Here is a 15,695-nt window from a genome sequence, read left to right as displayed (position 1 = left end):
CACAGACCATACTTCAGGAGTGAGGAGTTACGCCCCGGCCCCTTAGGGGTTTGTTTTAACAAGCAAAATAACTCACACAACAGTTATTTTAGCTCTTTTCATCGTTGGTCATGCTTTGCACTTTTAGCAGCTGATCTGAAGTGGATAAATATCCCACACTGGCCACCAGTATCTCTTGGAGCCCACTTTCCTCGTTTGTAAAATAGGTGTTGTTTATCCTTCACCACCGTAGGATTGTAGGCAGTAGAAAGTCTCCTGCTGTCAATGTCAGTTCCCTCCGCCTCCCCCGCTTGGCTGTCTGGGAAGCCCCTCCCAGAGAGGGTCAGTGACCAGACTAGGGACTCACGGCAAGCCTGTCGGAGCCCAAGTCAACCCCGGGCTCTAACCACACCCTGGACGCACTTTGCCCCACCTGGGGGGCGTGGAGCAAAGGTGCACTTCCGCCAGTCAGCCACAAGTACCTGGCACGTGGCAGGGCTGGGCGCCCAGCCGCCTGCGGGAACGGGAAGATGAGCCTTCCCTCGGGGCCCCGCTCCCTGCGGCTCCACCGGGCCTCGCCCCCCGCGGGCCCACCGGTGGTGAGTGCGCAGCAGGGGCGGGTGGGAGGACGGCTTATTCCCCTGTCCCCGCGCCTCTGCCTTCTTTCGCTCCTTCCAGTGACCCCCCATGCGCCCCTTTGTCGGGGTCTGAGTTCCCTTGCTTCTGGCGGGCCTCTGGCTCGCGCTCTTCTCTTCTAGCTGGTTCTGGCTTTGATCGCTCTCCTTAGGCGCTAGGTGCCCCGTCCCCTTCCGGCTCAGTCCAGCCGCTCCTCTTTGACCTCTTTCCTGAGTGGGTGCTTTTGTTGGTCTTCTGTGCTTAGTCTTTGTTTTTTGCGTTTTCTGCGTGTCCCCTCTTGGTCTCCAGGCTCGTCCTAGTGCACCCCTCTTCCTTTGCCCTTCCTCCTCCCGTGTTTGGGAGCAGACGACCCAACTAAAGGCGGCCTTACCCAGCACATCCCCATCCTCTCCAGCCTGCCGCTGCCCACTGGCTGGGTCTTGAGTCCTCCAGCTTGCCTGCCTCCTCCCAGGGCTTGGTTGAGGGGAGTTTGCTGGGGAGGAGAAGGGGTAGGGGTGGGATCAGGAAAAGGCCCAGCGCACTTCAGGAGCAGAACATTCTAATTTCCGGTGGCTAGGTGCCATCCTGAAAACTTGTAGGAAGACAAAGCAGATCCAGCAGTGGGGAGACTGTGGCTCTTTCCCATAGGGCAATGGTGACATCACTGTGGTTGACACAGTCACCAGCTCAGTGGTAGGGCCGCCCTAGGTGCTCAATAAATGTCTGCATGAATTACTGAGCAAGAGGGGGAGCCAGCACGGGGCATGATGCCAGGCAGGGAAAGATTGGCTTTTATCAGAATACCAGGCACTCTTATAAATCAGTGCAGCAGGTAAGCTCCAGTCAATTGAACAGCCATTTATCGAGCATCCTGGTGTGCTGAGCCCTGTAACAGGTACTGGTGACATAAAGATGAATCTGGGATAGTCAGCTCTTAGGAACCTTGCAGCTTAATTGGGAATACAGATGAACGAATGGAATTATAAGAGTTAACTACCATGACGACAGAAGTACAGGGCCCTGTAGGATCACAAGGAGACAACCCATCTAGAAAGATTCCTGGAGCAATTAACTTGAAGGATGAGTGGGCTAAGTAAAAGGAATGTGGGTGGCAAATGAGTGAAGTCTTGGGGGCCATGGGGACCAGCCTGTTCTGGATGGGTGGGGGAGAGAGGTTCTGGTAGCTGATTGCCAGGGCTGCAAAGGGCCTTGTAAACCTCATGAAAGAGTCTAGAGTTTATCTGGAAGGGAATGCAAGGTTACCCAAGGGTTTGTTTTATTTATTTTTTACTTTTTAATTTTTTATTAGAAAGAAAGAGCAGAGGAGAGGGGCAGAGAGAGAAAGAGAGAATGTCAAGCAGGCTCCACGCTAAGCATGGAACCTGTCTCAGAGCTGGATCCCACGGACCCTGGGATCATGACCTGAGGCTAAATCAAGACTCTGATGTTCAACGGATTGAGTCACCCAGGTGCCCCTCACTCAAGTATTTAATGCAGATTAACCAGATCAGATTTGCATTTCAGAAAAATTGCTTTGGTGTTAGAGATTGGACTGGGGGAGGGCAATCAAGGGGGCAGAGGGCTGTGGAACTGACCAGGATTTAGAATCACCAGGACTTGGTTACTGATTATTTGTGTGGGAAGAGGTTAAGGACTGGAGCAGACTGCTAGATTACAACCTGGATTTCTGGCTTAGATGATTGAGATGGGGGACAATGGAAAAGGTCAAGGTTGTGGAGTGGGGAGAGATTTGAGGGACTTGGGGGACATGTGAATGGAGATGTCCCTCCATTGACTCTACTAAGGGTGACCTTAGGAAATGTATGAATGTTTGGCAGGGGGTTTTGCAGGTGTGTAGGGACCCTTTAGACTACAACTGGGTGAAAGCTAGGTCTGATTCGTCCCAGTGCCCTTAGGGAGGGCCAGCTCTGGAGCAAGGGTTCCTAAAGACTGGCTTTAGGAGACAGGCTGAGCCTGAGACAGTCTTTCTTACCCGGGAATGCTCCTTCAGGGTGATTGGTAGAAAAGGTGGGGCAGAGGGGCCACAAAAATGGGCAGATGGTCCAGAAGAGGGGCGGAAAAGAAGTCTTTATCTGCTAGAAACATACTGTAGTATTTGTGGATTAGGTAGGAGGTCTTGGATTTCCAAAGAAACTGGGAGAGTTTGGAGAAAAAAGGAGGGAAACAAGGGACAGAACTAAGAAGTTCGGGAACAAGACCAAGGTCTTATTTGGTAAACAAATGGGGCTGAGGATATCAGGGCAGGAAGCTGTTTTGTGAAGCATCTGGAAATGAGCTTCAGAAACAACATTTGAAGTGATTGGACTCATTAGACTTTCAGAGCTGGAGAGGCTTAGAGTTCTCTTCGTCCATTTTGCCTCCCTATTTCATAGATGACTAGGCTTAGGCCTACAGAAGAAAGTGAGCTGCCCCAGGCACATCGCTAATTACTGGCAGCAGTGGGACTGGATGTCGGGAGGAGTAGGACACCCATTCTGTACTGGAGTCAGACTTACAGGGGTTTGATTGCAGCTTTGACTTCACTTCCCAGCTATGTGACCCATCTTTCTGACCTCATAGGGGGACCTCCAGAGCACCTGTGAGCTTTCAGTGGTACAGGAGTGATGATGAAGCACATGGATCCATTCAAGGGTTAAAGTCTGCAACTTTGCGTTTAACTGCCTGCTTCACAGAGCCACCTCAGGGTTAACCAAACATCCTTGCCAAGGGGCCTTGAGGTTTATGGGAGAAAGAGGAAGTCACAGGTTCTGGGTTTATTTTTCTCCTGGCTGTATTGTTTGGCTGCTGTCAGAATGCATCCACTCTGTCTCCCTTCTCCACTCCAGCCGGCAAAGCTGTCCCCTGGTAAGAGCTGTTGCCATGGCAACTCAGTTCTTCCCCCATTAGTTTGGCTGCCTCTGGCTCTCTTTAGTCCAGTACTTCAATCTTAGGGGTAGAGCCCACAGACAAGTTGAGGATGAAGTCACACCTAAATGAGAACCAAGGACATTCCTGAATCCTGTCACTACTCCTGGCTCCGCAAAGACCTGTGGCACAATCTCTGGGTGGAAATGCAGCTTTCCCTCTGACGCTGCACCCATCTTTTCTGCGGCTGCAGCATCACACCGCCTAGGAAACCTTCCCTGACAACCTCCAGTGCACATCCACGCGGAGAGCCTTTGAGTCTCCCCTCTCAGCACCTGCACATTTCAGCAGTCTGTTTCCCTCTCTCCTCTGTGAACTCCTCGAGGGCAGGGACTGTGTCCTATTCATCTGCTCAGGAGGAGGCTTGAATGTAAGAGGTCCTCTCTACCTTTTTTATTTTTTTAAGCTTATTTATTTATTTTGAGAGACAGCACAAGCAGGGGAGGAACAGAGAGAGGCTGAGAGAGAGAATCCCAAGCAGGCTGGGCACTGTCAACGCAGAGCCCAATGTGGGGCTCGAACGCATGAACCATGAGATCATAACCTGAGCTGAAATCAAGACTTGGTTGCTCAACAGACTGAGCCACCCAGGGCCCCCTCTACCTTTTTCGAATGACTGAGTAATTAAGGGAGTGAAGAGTGGAGGTATTTAAAGGTTGAACACTAATTGATGTAATGACTAAGAGCACATGCTTTGGGGTAAATTGGCCCTGAGTTTAAGTTCTGAGATCATCACTTAATAGCAAGTTGATTTAGGCAATTTGCTTCAGCTCCTTAATTCTTAGTTTCTTCATCTGTAAAATGGGGATTTAATACATTCTTCACAGGAGCACTGTGAAGACTGAGTTAGGAATTGAATGTAAAGCACTTTGCACAGTCACTAGACTATGAGGTGAGAGACTGTCCTGCTTGTTCCTCACTGTGCACCAGGTATCTGGCACATCCGTATTTTAGTGACCAAGTGTGTGAATTTAATTTTATTATTTTTTTACGTTTATTTATTTATTTTGAGAGAGAGAGAGAAGGAGGGAGGGGCAGAGAGAGGGAGAGAGAGACAATCCCAAGCACCATCACAATCCCAGACGCAGGGCTCAGACTCACAAACCGTGAGATCATGACCTGAGCCGAAATCAAGAGTTGGACGCTTAACTGACTGAGCCATCCAGGAGCCCTGTACTTTTTTATTATTATTATTTTTAATTTTTTTTAACGTTTTTTTAAAAATTTATTTTTGAGACAGAGAGAGACAGAGCATTAACGGGGGAGGAGCAGAGAGAGAGGGAGACACAGAATCGGAAGCAGGCTCCAGGCTCCGAGCCATCAGCCCACAGCCCGACGCGGGGCTCGAACTCACGGACCATGAGATCGTGACCTGAGCTGAAGTCAGACGTTTAACCGACTGAGCCACCCAGGTGCCCCTTTATTATTATTTTTAATGTTTACTTATTTTTGAGAGAGAGAACACACATACCTGTGTGTGCGTACACGTGAGGGCATGCGCCAGTGGGGGAGGGGCAGAGAGAGGGGACAGGGGATCCGAGCTGTGAGCACAGAGCCCGATGTGGGGCTTAAACCCATGAACTGTGAGATCATGACCTGAGCCGAAGTTGGAGGCTTAACCAACTGAGCGACCCAGGTGCCCTGAGTGAATGAATTTTAAATAAGCAGAGTTATTCAGGAAGCTGGTTTGTAAGGATAACAATTAGTCTATCACCTCACATATAATAATCTGGTATTGTTGTTAGGTCTGTTGGCAGCACTTAGTATTCCCTAAACGCATCCTGACTCTGTTTCCACGTCCCCCTCTGTGCTTGCCTGTGGGCATCCCGAGGCAGGTACCATGTGCATCTTAACCACATCCTTAGTGCTCATCTCAAGGTTTGGCATTGAGAAGAGGCCTCTAAAAATTCCATTGACCAGCTAAACCTAACTTCCATTGACACCACACTTTACAGTTTATGAGGCAATTTTATAGCCATTGTATCCAGTGTTACTGACCTTTTCAGCACCAAGAATATTCCTGTTATTTAACCCCCACCGGCCCACATTCTGAAACACATCTATCAAACAAATTCCCTTAGTTAATTAATCAAAGTCATGCCAACCGCTAATAGGAACGTCTGACCTACATTAAATAAGATTTTATATTCCCTGGGTGGCGCCTGGGTGGCTCAGTCTGTTGAGTGTTGACTCTTGATTTCAGCTCAGGTCATGGGAACGAGCCCTGCGTTGGGCTCCGTGCTGAGCATGGAGCCTGCTTGGGATTCTCTTTCTCTCCCACTGCCCCTCTCCCTCACTCGTGAACTCTCTCTAAAATAAATAAATAAAAGAATTTGTATCCCCAACGCCCACCATGGGGTGTGGACATGTAGTAAGTACCCAAGAAATGCTTCCTGTATGCAATGAATACATGTATGGTTTCTTAGCCTCTCTGAGGCTAGATCTTAGATCTGAGCATCCCACCTTGGGAACTTCTGACTTCACAACACCTCCATATCCCCATTTTAGAAATGAGGAAATGGGCCCAGGGAGGAAAAAAGCCTTGCCCAAGGCCACAGACTTTGTGAGCATTGTCACTGGGACTTGCTTCCCTAGCAGCGTCTTGGACTAATATCCTTTAGTATTCTGTCAATGAAAATAAGCCACGAGCTCCCTGGAGGTGGCGCTGTTGGTTTCACTCAGCCTCTTGTGCCCTCAGGTATCTCCCGTCGTGGAGCTTAACGTAGGAGGCGAGTTGTACACCACCACCGTGAGCACCCTGAGAAAAGTCCCGGGCTCAAAGCTGGCAGAGATGTTCTCCAGCTCCACTAAGGCCTGCCTGGATGCAGAAGGCCGCTTCTTCATCGATCGCCCCGGCACCTATTTCGGACCCGTCCTGGACTACCTGCGCAGCGAGCAGCTGCCCACACAGCACATCCCGGAGGTGTACCGTGAGGCGCAGTTTTACGAAATCAAGCCTTTGGTCAAGCTCTTGGAGGACACGCCGCAGATCTTTGGTGAGCAGGTGGCTCGGAAGCAGTTCCTGCTGCGGGTGCCCGCCTACAGCGAGAACCTGGAGCTCATGGTGCGCTTGGCACGCGCCGAGGCCGTGGCGGCACGCAGCTCCACAGTGCTGGTGTGCATGGTGCGCACTGAAGAAGACGCAGCCCAGTGCGCAGAGGCCCTGCGCGTCTTCGAGTTTGAAAAGAAGTCGGTTGTCAAGTTTGGACCTTGGAAGGCAGCCCCGCAGGTCAAGGACCTCCTGGACTGCGTGAAGATGGACATTGCAGCCCAGGGGTACCAGGTATACTATGAACACTACTCCGAGAGAACATTACGGGCCAAGTATTTCAATTACTTTTATACATTCCTCTTCATCTGGTGGTGATCCCCAGGGGCCAGGGGCAGAGGCAGTGTGTTATGGGTTCTGGCGGGACTTAGGAAATTGAAAGTTGCCTTCAAAAGCCATCTTCCAGGGGAGCCTTGGTGGCACGGTCGCTAAGCATCGGACTTGAGCTCAGGTCATGATCTCACAGTCCATGAGTTTCAAGCCCCCCTTCGGGCTCTGTGTTGACAGCTCAGAGCCTGGAGCCTGCTTTGGATTCTGTGTCTCCCTCTCTTTTTGCCCCTCCCCTGCTGGTGCTCTGTCTCTCTCTCTCTCTCTCTCTCAAAAATAAATAAACATTAAAAAAAAGTTTTCAAAAAGCCATCTTCCTTTAATTTCATAAACAAACATCAAACAGTTTCTAAGGTGGTCTAGGAGGCTTGCCCCCTAATAATTGCCTATCCCCCTGCTGAGAATTTTGTGCTCACTGCAACTGACTCCACTGTGCTTGCCTCGTGAGGTGCAGCTGGTTCCTCTTTAAAGCCTCACCTACCTGCCAGATGCTTCCCGTCAAGTCCAGAACAAGGCTGAGGTGAGTTGGAATGTTTCGACAATGCTTTGGCTGGAGATGTGGGATGATAACAGGAAAATAACAGGATACCACTGACCTAGATAATATGATCTGAAAATACAATCTACTCAGCCTCAGCTTGTGGTCTAATCCTCTAGCCCTGTTATGTGCCTTCACGAGGAAGATGCCAAGTTCATAACTATGGTAGACGTCACTCAGATCTCCCTTTTCCAAATGCTGTGTTGACTACTGCAGCTTCACAGCTGTTTTCTCTAGAGCAGTGATTCTCAAAAGTGTGGTCCCTAGACCAGCAGCATCAGCAATACCTGGGAGCTTCCTAGAAATACAAATTCTCTGGCCCCCACCTCAGACCTACTGAATCAGAAACAGAGTTGGCCCAACAGTCTGTTTTACTAAGCCCTCCAGGTGACTCTGATGCACCCTAATTTTGAGATCTGCTCTGGAAAAGAATTGCCATCTTGCTTGTGTAGAGATAGAGAAGACTGAGCCCTTACCTCAAAGGAGGAATCAATTCTGGTGCAGTTCCTGTTCTGGGCCTCCTTGTGGGATCAGGTGAAGTCAGTCCTCATTTGAGGCCACATTCTGTTTGTTTGTTTTTAACATTTATTTACTATTGAGAAACAGAGCATGAGCATGGGAGGGGCAGAGAGAAGGGGAGACACAGACTCTGAAGCAGGCTCCAGGCTCTGAGCTGTCAGCACAGAGCCTGATGCGGGGCTCGAACTCACAAATCGTGAGATCATGACCTGAGCCGAAGTCGGATGCTTAACCGACGGAGCCACCCAGGCACCCCTTGATGCCACGTTCTTAATTAGGATTCTTCTTCTGCTGTATCCTACTTCTCTCACTCCCTTTCCCCTGAGAGCACATCCTCAATATACCACTTGCACAGAGTCTCTGTTTCAGGCTCTGCTTCTCAACCTGACAGTAACGGAACTCTAAGGAGGACATGGGTAGACATTCAACCTTTTCCAAGTCCAAGTCTGGGAGAGACGACCCCCTTCCTCTCCTGGTCGACCCTGCTAGGGTGACCATCTGTCCTCAAGATCAAGGTTAATTTTCAGGGTTTAAGGAATTACTACTATCAGGGAGTTTAAATTTAAACATAATTGCTCAGAATGGTCATTTTTTCTTATTTTCAAAAATTTCCCCATGTTTTCCTTTTGGTATTTAATATGGCTGACAATTTTAAGTGGAAAAATCCTGAATATTTGAACTTTTTATCATGAACCATTTCATTATTTATCAAGAACCTGAAAAAAAAAGTTTATACTCTTTGGTCAGTAATTACATTTATGAGATTAGATTCCCAGGAGATACTCTTTTCCATAAGAACTAAATAGGATTGTTTAAAATCTCAATTTTGTGAATTCTGAAAAGGTCAATGTCCTCCTGAAGATTTCTGCATATTCCCAGAGGGTTTGTTTTCTTATGGTCAGTTCTGGTTCTCTGCTTCTGCTGGATTCATGGATCATCTAGATGTCTTCAGCTTGTTGTTGCTGTTCTACACGATGCTCACCCAGGTTGAACACTCCTACCTTTTTCTTAATTTTTACAAATGCTGCTTCCACAAGCTATTTGTGAACGTAGCAGACTGTGGTGAATGCAGGCAAATAAAATGAAGGTAGTTTACAAGACAGAAATGCAAATAACTTCAAACTGAGAGTATTCGACACATCTGTTCTTAAAAAGTCTCAGTCACCCCCATCACTAGGAACTTTTCACTAGTAGATTGTGTTTGTTTCCTATTTTTTCTTCCCTCCCTGTTCTTGCCATGCTTCTCTGTAGGTGGGAGTAATCTTCCCCACCCCACTGACTTCATGCTTGGCTTCATGACCTAATCTGGCCAATGGAATATGCATGGAAGTGACTGTGCCAATCCCAAATTCAGGCTTTAGAAGCATGCCAAGTTTCCATCAGCCCTCTTGTGTTCTTGTCATTTACTAGGAGAAGACCACGTTCCAGTTTAGCTGCCTCTTTTATTGCTTTGGCTGTAGCCTGCATGCATGCCCATAGGATCTCACTCTCTTCCTGAACGATTTACCAAATTATTTTATTAAACAAAGGCAATTTCAACATTCCCTCCCCAATCCCAATCCATAATACAGTTAAGATAACATACTATTTTTATCCCACTTAAATTATAAAAGCAAAACAATGGGAAATAAGTCAAGCGTATTGTATTACATCTATATAATGCAATGTTATACAGCAATTAAAATTATATTTATAGAGGCTTAAAATTATTGGGGAGGAGAATACTCATTTAATTCAATGCAATTTAATTTAATTTGTGCTCCAAAAAAGGATTTATGGTGGAGGGGTTTACAGGACTATGAAAAAAAGAAATATCCAAAAATATATTAATTAAAAGTACATAAATTAAGTGGAAACTCTTAGTTGCCTACCCAATAATACCATCTCCCCCTTTCTTGTTTCCTAACAGGAGAAGCAAAATAGTAAAGCACATTAATAATGTTCAAAAAATGATCTCTGGCCATATGTAGGGGTATATGATACTTTTCTGATCTATTGGGATTAACTAAAGAAAATTAGAGTCAAAGGAGGAAAACTTAAAACTGAATGGTAAATATAACTGTCATTATGATCCGAAGGAAAACATAAAGACTGAACCCTGTGAGATTGCCCTCATGGAGGCACCCGAGTTCATAGCTCTAGCCTGGTTTTCAGGTCTACATTGTTCTCCTAGAGGACTTTTTTTTTTTTTTTTTTAATCCTCTATTTATTATCCCATCCTCTCCTCCCCTCCCCATCCATTTCTGCTCTGTTCAGTGTCCTCGAAATCTGATCCCTAGGTACAGCATGCCCAAGCCCCTTCCTGGTTGTCCAAAGACTTGGGAAGTACTAGAATGAAAGATCCATGATAACAAAGCCTGGGGAGTCCGTATGTGGATGGACCTCTTCGAGTGGGGAAAATATTTTTGTTTCTTACAAATGGCCACTAGAGGGCACCCATTCTAGAAGAGGCTCTCAAAAAATAAATGGACTCCACCATCTAACCTCTGGATGTCAGTCAGCCTCTTTTTCCAGCTCCCAACTGCTTGCTAAATAGAATCATGAAAAAGGTGGCCATGATGGCTATGAATGGGCTCTACAATATAGATTTCCTCTTACCAAAGCCAGTCTGGCTCCTGATGGATGTCCAACAGCAGATACCAACACTGAGCTCCTGATACAGTATTATTCCTGGGGAGGGGGAGAGTGAGGAAACTAGACACTTCTTGGTGATAGGTTGATTGCACTGTAAATCAGTTAGCTAGACTGCTCTGTAACAAACTGTTGGAAGCAACACTGACATTTCTAAGCAAATGGCATTGACACCTTTGACGATGTTTGCAAAACTTCTTAGGGGTAAGGAGATATACTTACATTATGAAAGTATAAATAAATAATAGTAATAAAGTTAATGAAGCTGGTATCACCGTCCAATCCTGGAGCTATCTCAGGATGATTTAAAAAAAATGTCTCCCACTGAGTTGGAAGGCAGATTTGTTTTCTGACCAGTATGATAAAGTCTCTCTCCAGAAGGCAGGTTTGCTAGCATTCCTCTTTTAAGATTGAGGGTTTCCTAAGCTCCGTGTTCTTCATCTGTGTTGCAGATCTATTGTGTGCATGACATTTACCCGCATCACCTCCATGGTGCTTGGGGAGCAAAGGGAACCAATGCAAACATGAAATTCATGCTACCTGCTATCATGTGAATAATAAACTATCTAGATCCATTTGGGCTTGTCTTCTTACCAACTGAACCTATGTGTCAAATCAACTTAGCATCTTAGGGACTGTCTGACCACATGACAACCTCCTGACCCCCGAACTTAGTGCCTTAAGGTTATAATCATATAAGGTTTTGCTCACAAAACTACAGATTGGCCAATTCTTCTGGTCTTGGTTGGGCTCCCTCATGCATCTGTAGTCAGATGGTGGATCAGCTGGGGTGGGCTGGTCTAAGATGGCCTCAGCAGGGTCAGCTTGGCTTGTTCCATCTGGTCACTCATTATTCAGCAGACTTGAGTGCACTTATTCTCATGGCAATGGTAGGGTTCCAAAATCAAACAAAAGGCCTGGGGATGCTTAATTGACTGAGCCACCCAGGCACCCCCAGAGATTCCATCTCTTAATGGAAGCAGCTTCAACGATGGATTTCAGAGGGTACACATACAGAGAGGGGGAGTATCAGAGTCATTTTTGCAATCATTCTATCACATACTGGATCCTTTCCATCAGGGAGGGAGTGGTGATTGGTCCTCACAGGAGTAGATACACATTCCAGATTTAGATTTGGCTTTCCTGCTGCTATAGATTGGATTTGTGTGTCCCTGCCACCCCCTACCCTGCCCCAAATTCATGTGTTGAGATCCTAATCTGCATTGTCATAGTTATTCCAAAGGTGGGGCCTTTGGGAGATAATTAAGTCATGAGGTAGAATCCTAATGAATGAAATTGGTGGGGTTTTTTGTTTTGTTTTGTTTTTGAGCAGCAGGCAAAAGTTTATTACAATATAAAATTAGAAAGGAAGAATAGTATGAAAGCTCTCTTTGCAGAGAGGGGATATTTGAAAGTGAATGCCCCTCTTTTTTTTTTTAATTAAAAATTTTTTTTAATTTTCTTTTTTTTTTTTTTTTTGAGAGAGAGAGAGAGAGAGAGAGAAACAGAGCGTGACTGGGGGAGGGGCAATGAGGGAGGCACAGAATCCGAAGCAGGCTCTAGGTTCTGAGCTGTTGGCACAGAGCCTGACACGGGGCTCGAACTCATGAACCATGAGTTCATGACATGAGCCAAGGTTGGACATTTAACCAACTGAACCACCCAGGTGCCTCTTTTTTAAATTTTTAAAAGTTTATTTATTATTTTTTTTTTTGTTTGAGAGAAAGAGAGTGAGCAGGGGAGTGGCAGAGAGAGAGAGAGAGAGAGAGAGAGAGAGAGAGAGAGAGAATCCCAAGCAGGCTCCAGGCTGTCAGAGCAGAGCCCAATGCAGGGCTCAAACTCATGAACTGTGAGATCACGACCTGCGATGAAACCAAGAGTTGGATGCTTAACCGACTGAGCCACCCAAGCACCCCAGGATTAGTATTCTTCTAGAAGAGACCCTAGAGAGCTCCGTTGCCTCTTCTGCCATGTGTGTACACGGCAAGAATACAGCTGTCTATGAACTAGAAAGTGAGCTCTTGCCTGATGGTGAATCTCTCTATACCTTGATCTTGGGCTTCTCAGCCTCCAGAACTGTGAGAAATAAATTTCTGTTTATAAGCCATTTGGTTTGTAGTATTCTGTTGTAGTAGCTTATATCTATCTATCTATCTATCTATCTATCTATCTATCTATCTATCTATCATCTATCTATCAGTCATCTCCTATGGTTCTGGTTCCCTGGAAAACCCTAATAATGCTTAACTGTGATGTTTTTGCCAACCCTACTATTCATGGGTATCTTATGAATTTTCATGGACATTGCTTTGCACTAAGGAACTTATTTTATGATGAAAGAATTATAGGGGTGCCTGGGTGGCTCAGTAGGTTGAGGGACTGACTTTGGCTCAGGTCATGATTTCACCACTAGTAGGTTTGAGCCCCACGTTGGGCTTTGTGCTGACAGCTTGAAACCTGGAGCCTCCTTCAGATTCTGTGTCTCCCTGTCTCTCTCTCTGCCCCTCCCCCACTTTCTGTTTCTGCCCCTCCCCCACTCTCTCTCTCTCTGTCTCAAAAATGAGTAAACATTAAAAAAAATTTTTTTTGCAAAGAAATTCTTTAGTTTTCTTAGGTACCCCACCACTGAGATGTAGCTGCTATGATAAAAACAGTGTAATGACCTTTTGCAGACTCACTTATGGGGCTAGCTGAGAGACAAAACATTGTGAATTTGGGGTGCTGTTTTACAGATTTGAGGTATATACCTTATACCAATAGCTAAAATTTAGTACCGTTTCTCCCACAGTTAGAATACATAGGTCTAGGGACTAAGGAGAGGAGGTAAGAGTGGTTCTTGTCATTTTTACACCTAATGACTCATTTATGAATTCTATTCAGAGGGTTTGGAGTATTTAGTTCCCAAGGGAGGAACAGTTCCACCAAAGAACATTGTCATTGTTCTATTACATTATAACATGTGATGAGACTGCCTCCTGGTCATTAGGAGCTCTTCTTGCTGAGCCAAAAGCAGAGAAGGAGTTATTATCTGAGTGAGTAACCCCAATTTCCTAGGAAATTGGGTTGCTGTTACACAATGGGGACAGGGAAGACTGTTTGAAGCTTAAAGGATTCACTGAGGTGTCTCATTCTATTCCCGTATGCAATAATGAAGTCAAATGAAAATATCATCAATTCAATAAATACAGTTTTTCATTTCAATATTAAAGAATGTGGAATGGGGGCACCTGGCTGGCTCAGTTGGTGGAGTGTGCAACTCTTGATCTCAAGGTTGTGAGTTTGAGTCCCACATTAGGTATAGAGATTGATTAAACATTTTAAAAAATATTTAAAAAAAGAATGTGGAATATTCTTGTTTCTATACTAGTCTGGTCCCAGTTTCCCCCTGTATTCAGTTTACTCTCAATATAAACTGAATTTTCTTTCATTTTCTGAGTGCACCCAACTCCTTCCTGCAGCCATATCTAATAATAATGATGTTAGTACTTTTAATAATTGATGCTTAGATGCACATTTAACATCTCTGAAATCAGGACACATCTAAGATTGCTGTTGGTCAATTGTTCATGTGTAGATTGGGTCATGGCAGTTCATGTTTTCATCACTTCCATTGAGCTCTGCATCTGTTGTCTTTAATTGCCATTTAATGAGTCTTCAAAGAGATTACCCTATAATTTGCATTGAAATGAAAAGTTTTAATGTGCACGGAAAGGCATGGAAACAGCAGTATGACATAGGATACAAATCTACATGTAAATAAGTTTAAAAGGGCTCTTTCAGTAAATATACATAACAAATTAAGCAATAAGACACCACTGGTTTTAATTTTAGGATTTTTTTTACTTCTTGATTCTTTTCATTTCTTAACATTTTTCTTAAATTTTTTATGTGTTACCTAAAATAATGGTTTGTTTTACTGGCATTGCTGGCAGCTTAGATTAGATAGAATATAGTAATGGTATAATAGCTGCTAACATTTACTGAAGGCACTGTTTGTAAGTGCTTTTCATTTTACTCAACACATTTGTATATGTGGTAGTCTCTGTGGTCTGGGATGCCTCTCTTTCCTGAAAAGTCACTATTAAAATTTTTTTTTTTTATATTTTAGGGGCACCAAGGTGGCTCAGTTGGGTAAGCGTCCAACTTCGGCTCAGGCCATGATCTCATAGTTCATGGGTTTGAGCCCCGCACTGGGCTCTGTGCTGACAGCTCAGAGCCTGGAGCCTGCTTTGTCTCCCTCTCTCTCTGCCCCTCCCTTGCTCATGCTCTGTCTCTATCTCTCTCTCAAAAATAAACATTAAAAAATGTTTAAATTTTTTTTTTATATTTTAGAGAGAGAGAGAGAGAGAGAGTTTGAGAGAATGCAAGCAGGAGAGAGGGACAGATAGAGAGAGAGAATCCTAAGCAGGCTCCACACTCAGCACAGAGCCCCTGATGTGGGGCTCGATCCCACAACCCTGGGATCATTACCTGAGCTGAAATCAAGAGTTGTACACTCAACCAAGTGGTGCCCCCCAAATTCACTATTTTTAAAGCCAGCACAAAAATCATTTCCTCTGTACTTCCATGAAGCATTGTAGGAATGGAAAATTTTTCTTCCCTTCTAGTTTCTTTGGCTGGCCTAGTAATTGAATTGACATAAGGCAGATCAACAGGAGAAAAACAAATTTCATATGTACAGGAGCCCCAAAGACATGAGATCCAAAGACAGTTAGGCAATTGAGGCTTATATGACATCCTGAGCTAGGGAAAAGGGGAAGAGGTCTGCAGCTTCCTTAAGAGGAGAAAGACAATTCACAGATGAGAAGAGCAAATGTCTGGTTAACAAATGTTTGCCATGCTATGCAGATTAAGTCTTTCCAATAAAACATTATCTTTGGTATGAGCACTCTCCTGGTACAGGCCCTCTAAATTCTTGTAGGAAGTTAAGGGGATGGTAAACAGCCCTTCCTGAGTCTGTTGCACCTAGATTATCTTCAGTTAGAAATAATCCACATACCAAAATGTCATATTTTGGGGTCATTATTGTGCTTCGCCCCCCCCACCCCGAGGAAGTTAGTAGGTGTGTTTGAATCACATTCCTCTTATCCAAGGACAATTTTGATGAAGTGG

At 45.2% G+C, this 15,695-nt stretch overlaps 1 protein-coding gene across 2 annotated transcripts; it reads left to right on the top strand.

Annotated features, from left to right (window-relative positions):
* Window positions 1–347: 347 nt before the first annotated feature.
* KCTD14 (potassium channel tetramerization domain containing 14) lies at window positions 348–7,163 on the top strand. Of its 2 annotated transcripts, XM_027039861.2 has the most exons (3): window positions 434–578; window positions 3,175–3,459; window positions 6,218–7,163. In XM_027039861.2, exons 2-3 carry the CDS (start codon window positions 3,337–3,339, stop codon window positions 6,884–6,886), a joined length of 792 nt encoding a protein of 263 aa, XP_026895662.2. In that variant the 5' UTR covers window positions 434–578; window positions 3,175–3,336; the 3' UTR covers window positions 6,887–7,163. The 2 variants fall into 2 exon arrangements, with proteins under 2 accessions (XP_014934351.3, XP_026895662.2); XM_015078865.3 differs by lacking the exon at window positions 3,175–3,459 and having other exon boundaries at window positions 348–578.
* Window positions 7,164–15,695: the final 8,532 nt, after the last annotated feature.

The sequence above is a fragment of the Acinonyx jubatus genome, chromosome D1 (assembly GCF_027475565.1).
Source record: "Acinonyx jubatus isolate Ajub_Pintada_27869175 chromosome D1, VMU_Ajub_asm_v1.0, whole genome shotgun sequence".
Classification (NCBI taxonomy): Eukaryota; Metazoa; Chordata; class Mammalia; order Carnivora; family Felidae; genus Acinonyx; species Acinonyx jubatus.
This window is presented reverse-complemented; position numbering and strand designations above follow the sequence as displayed.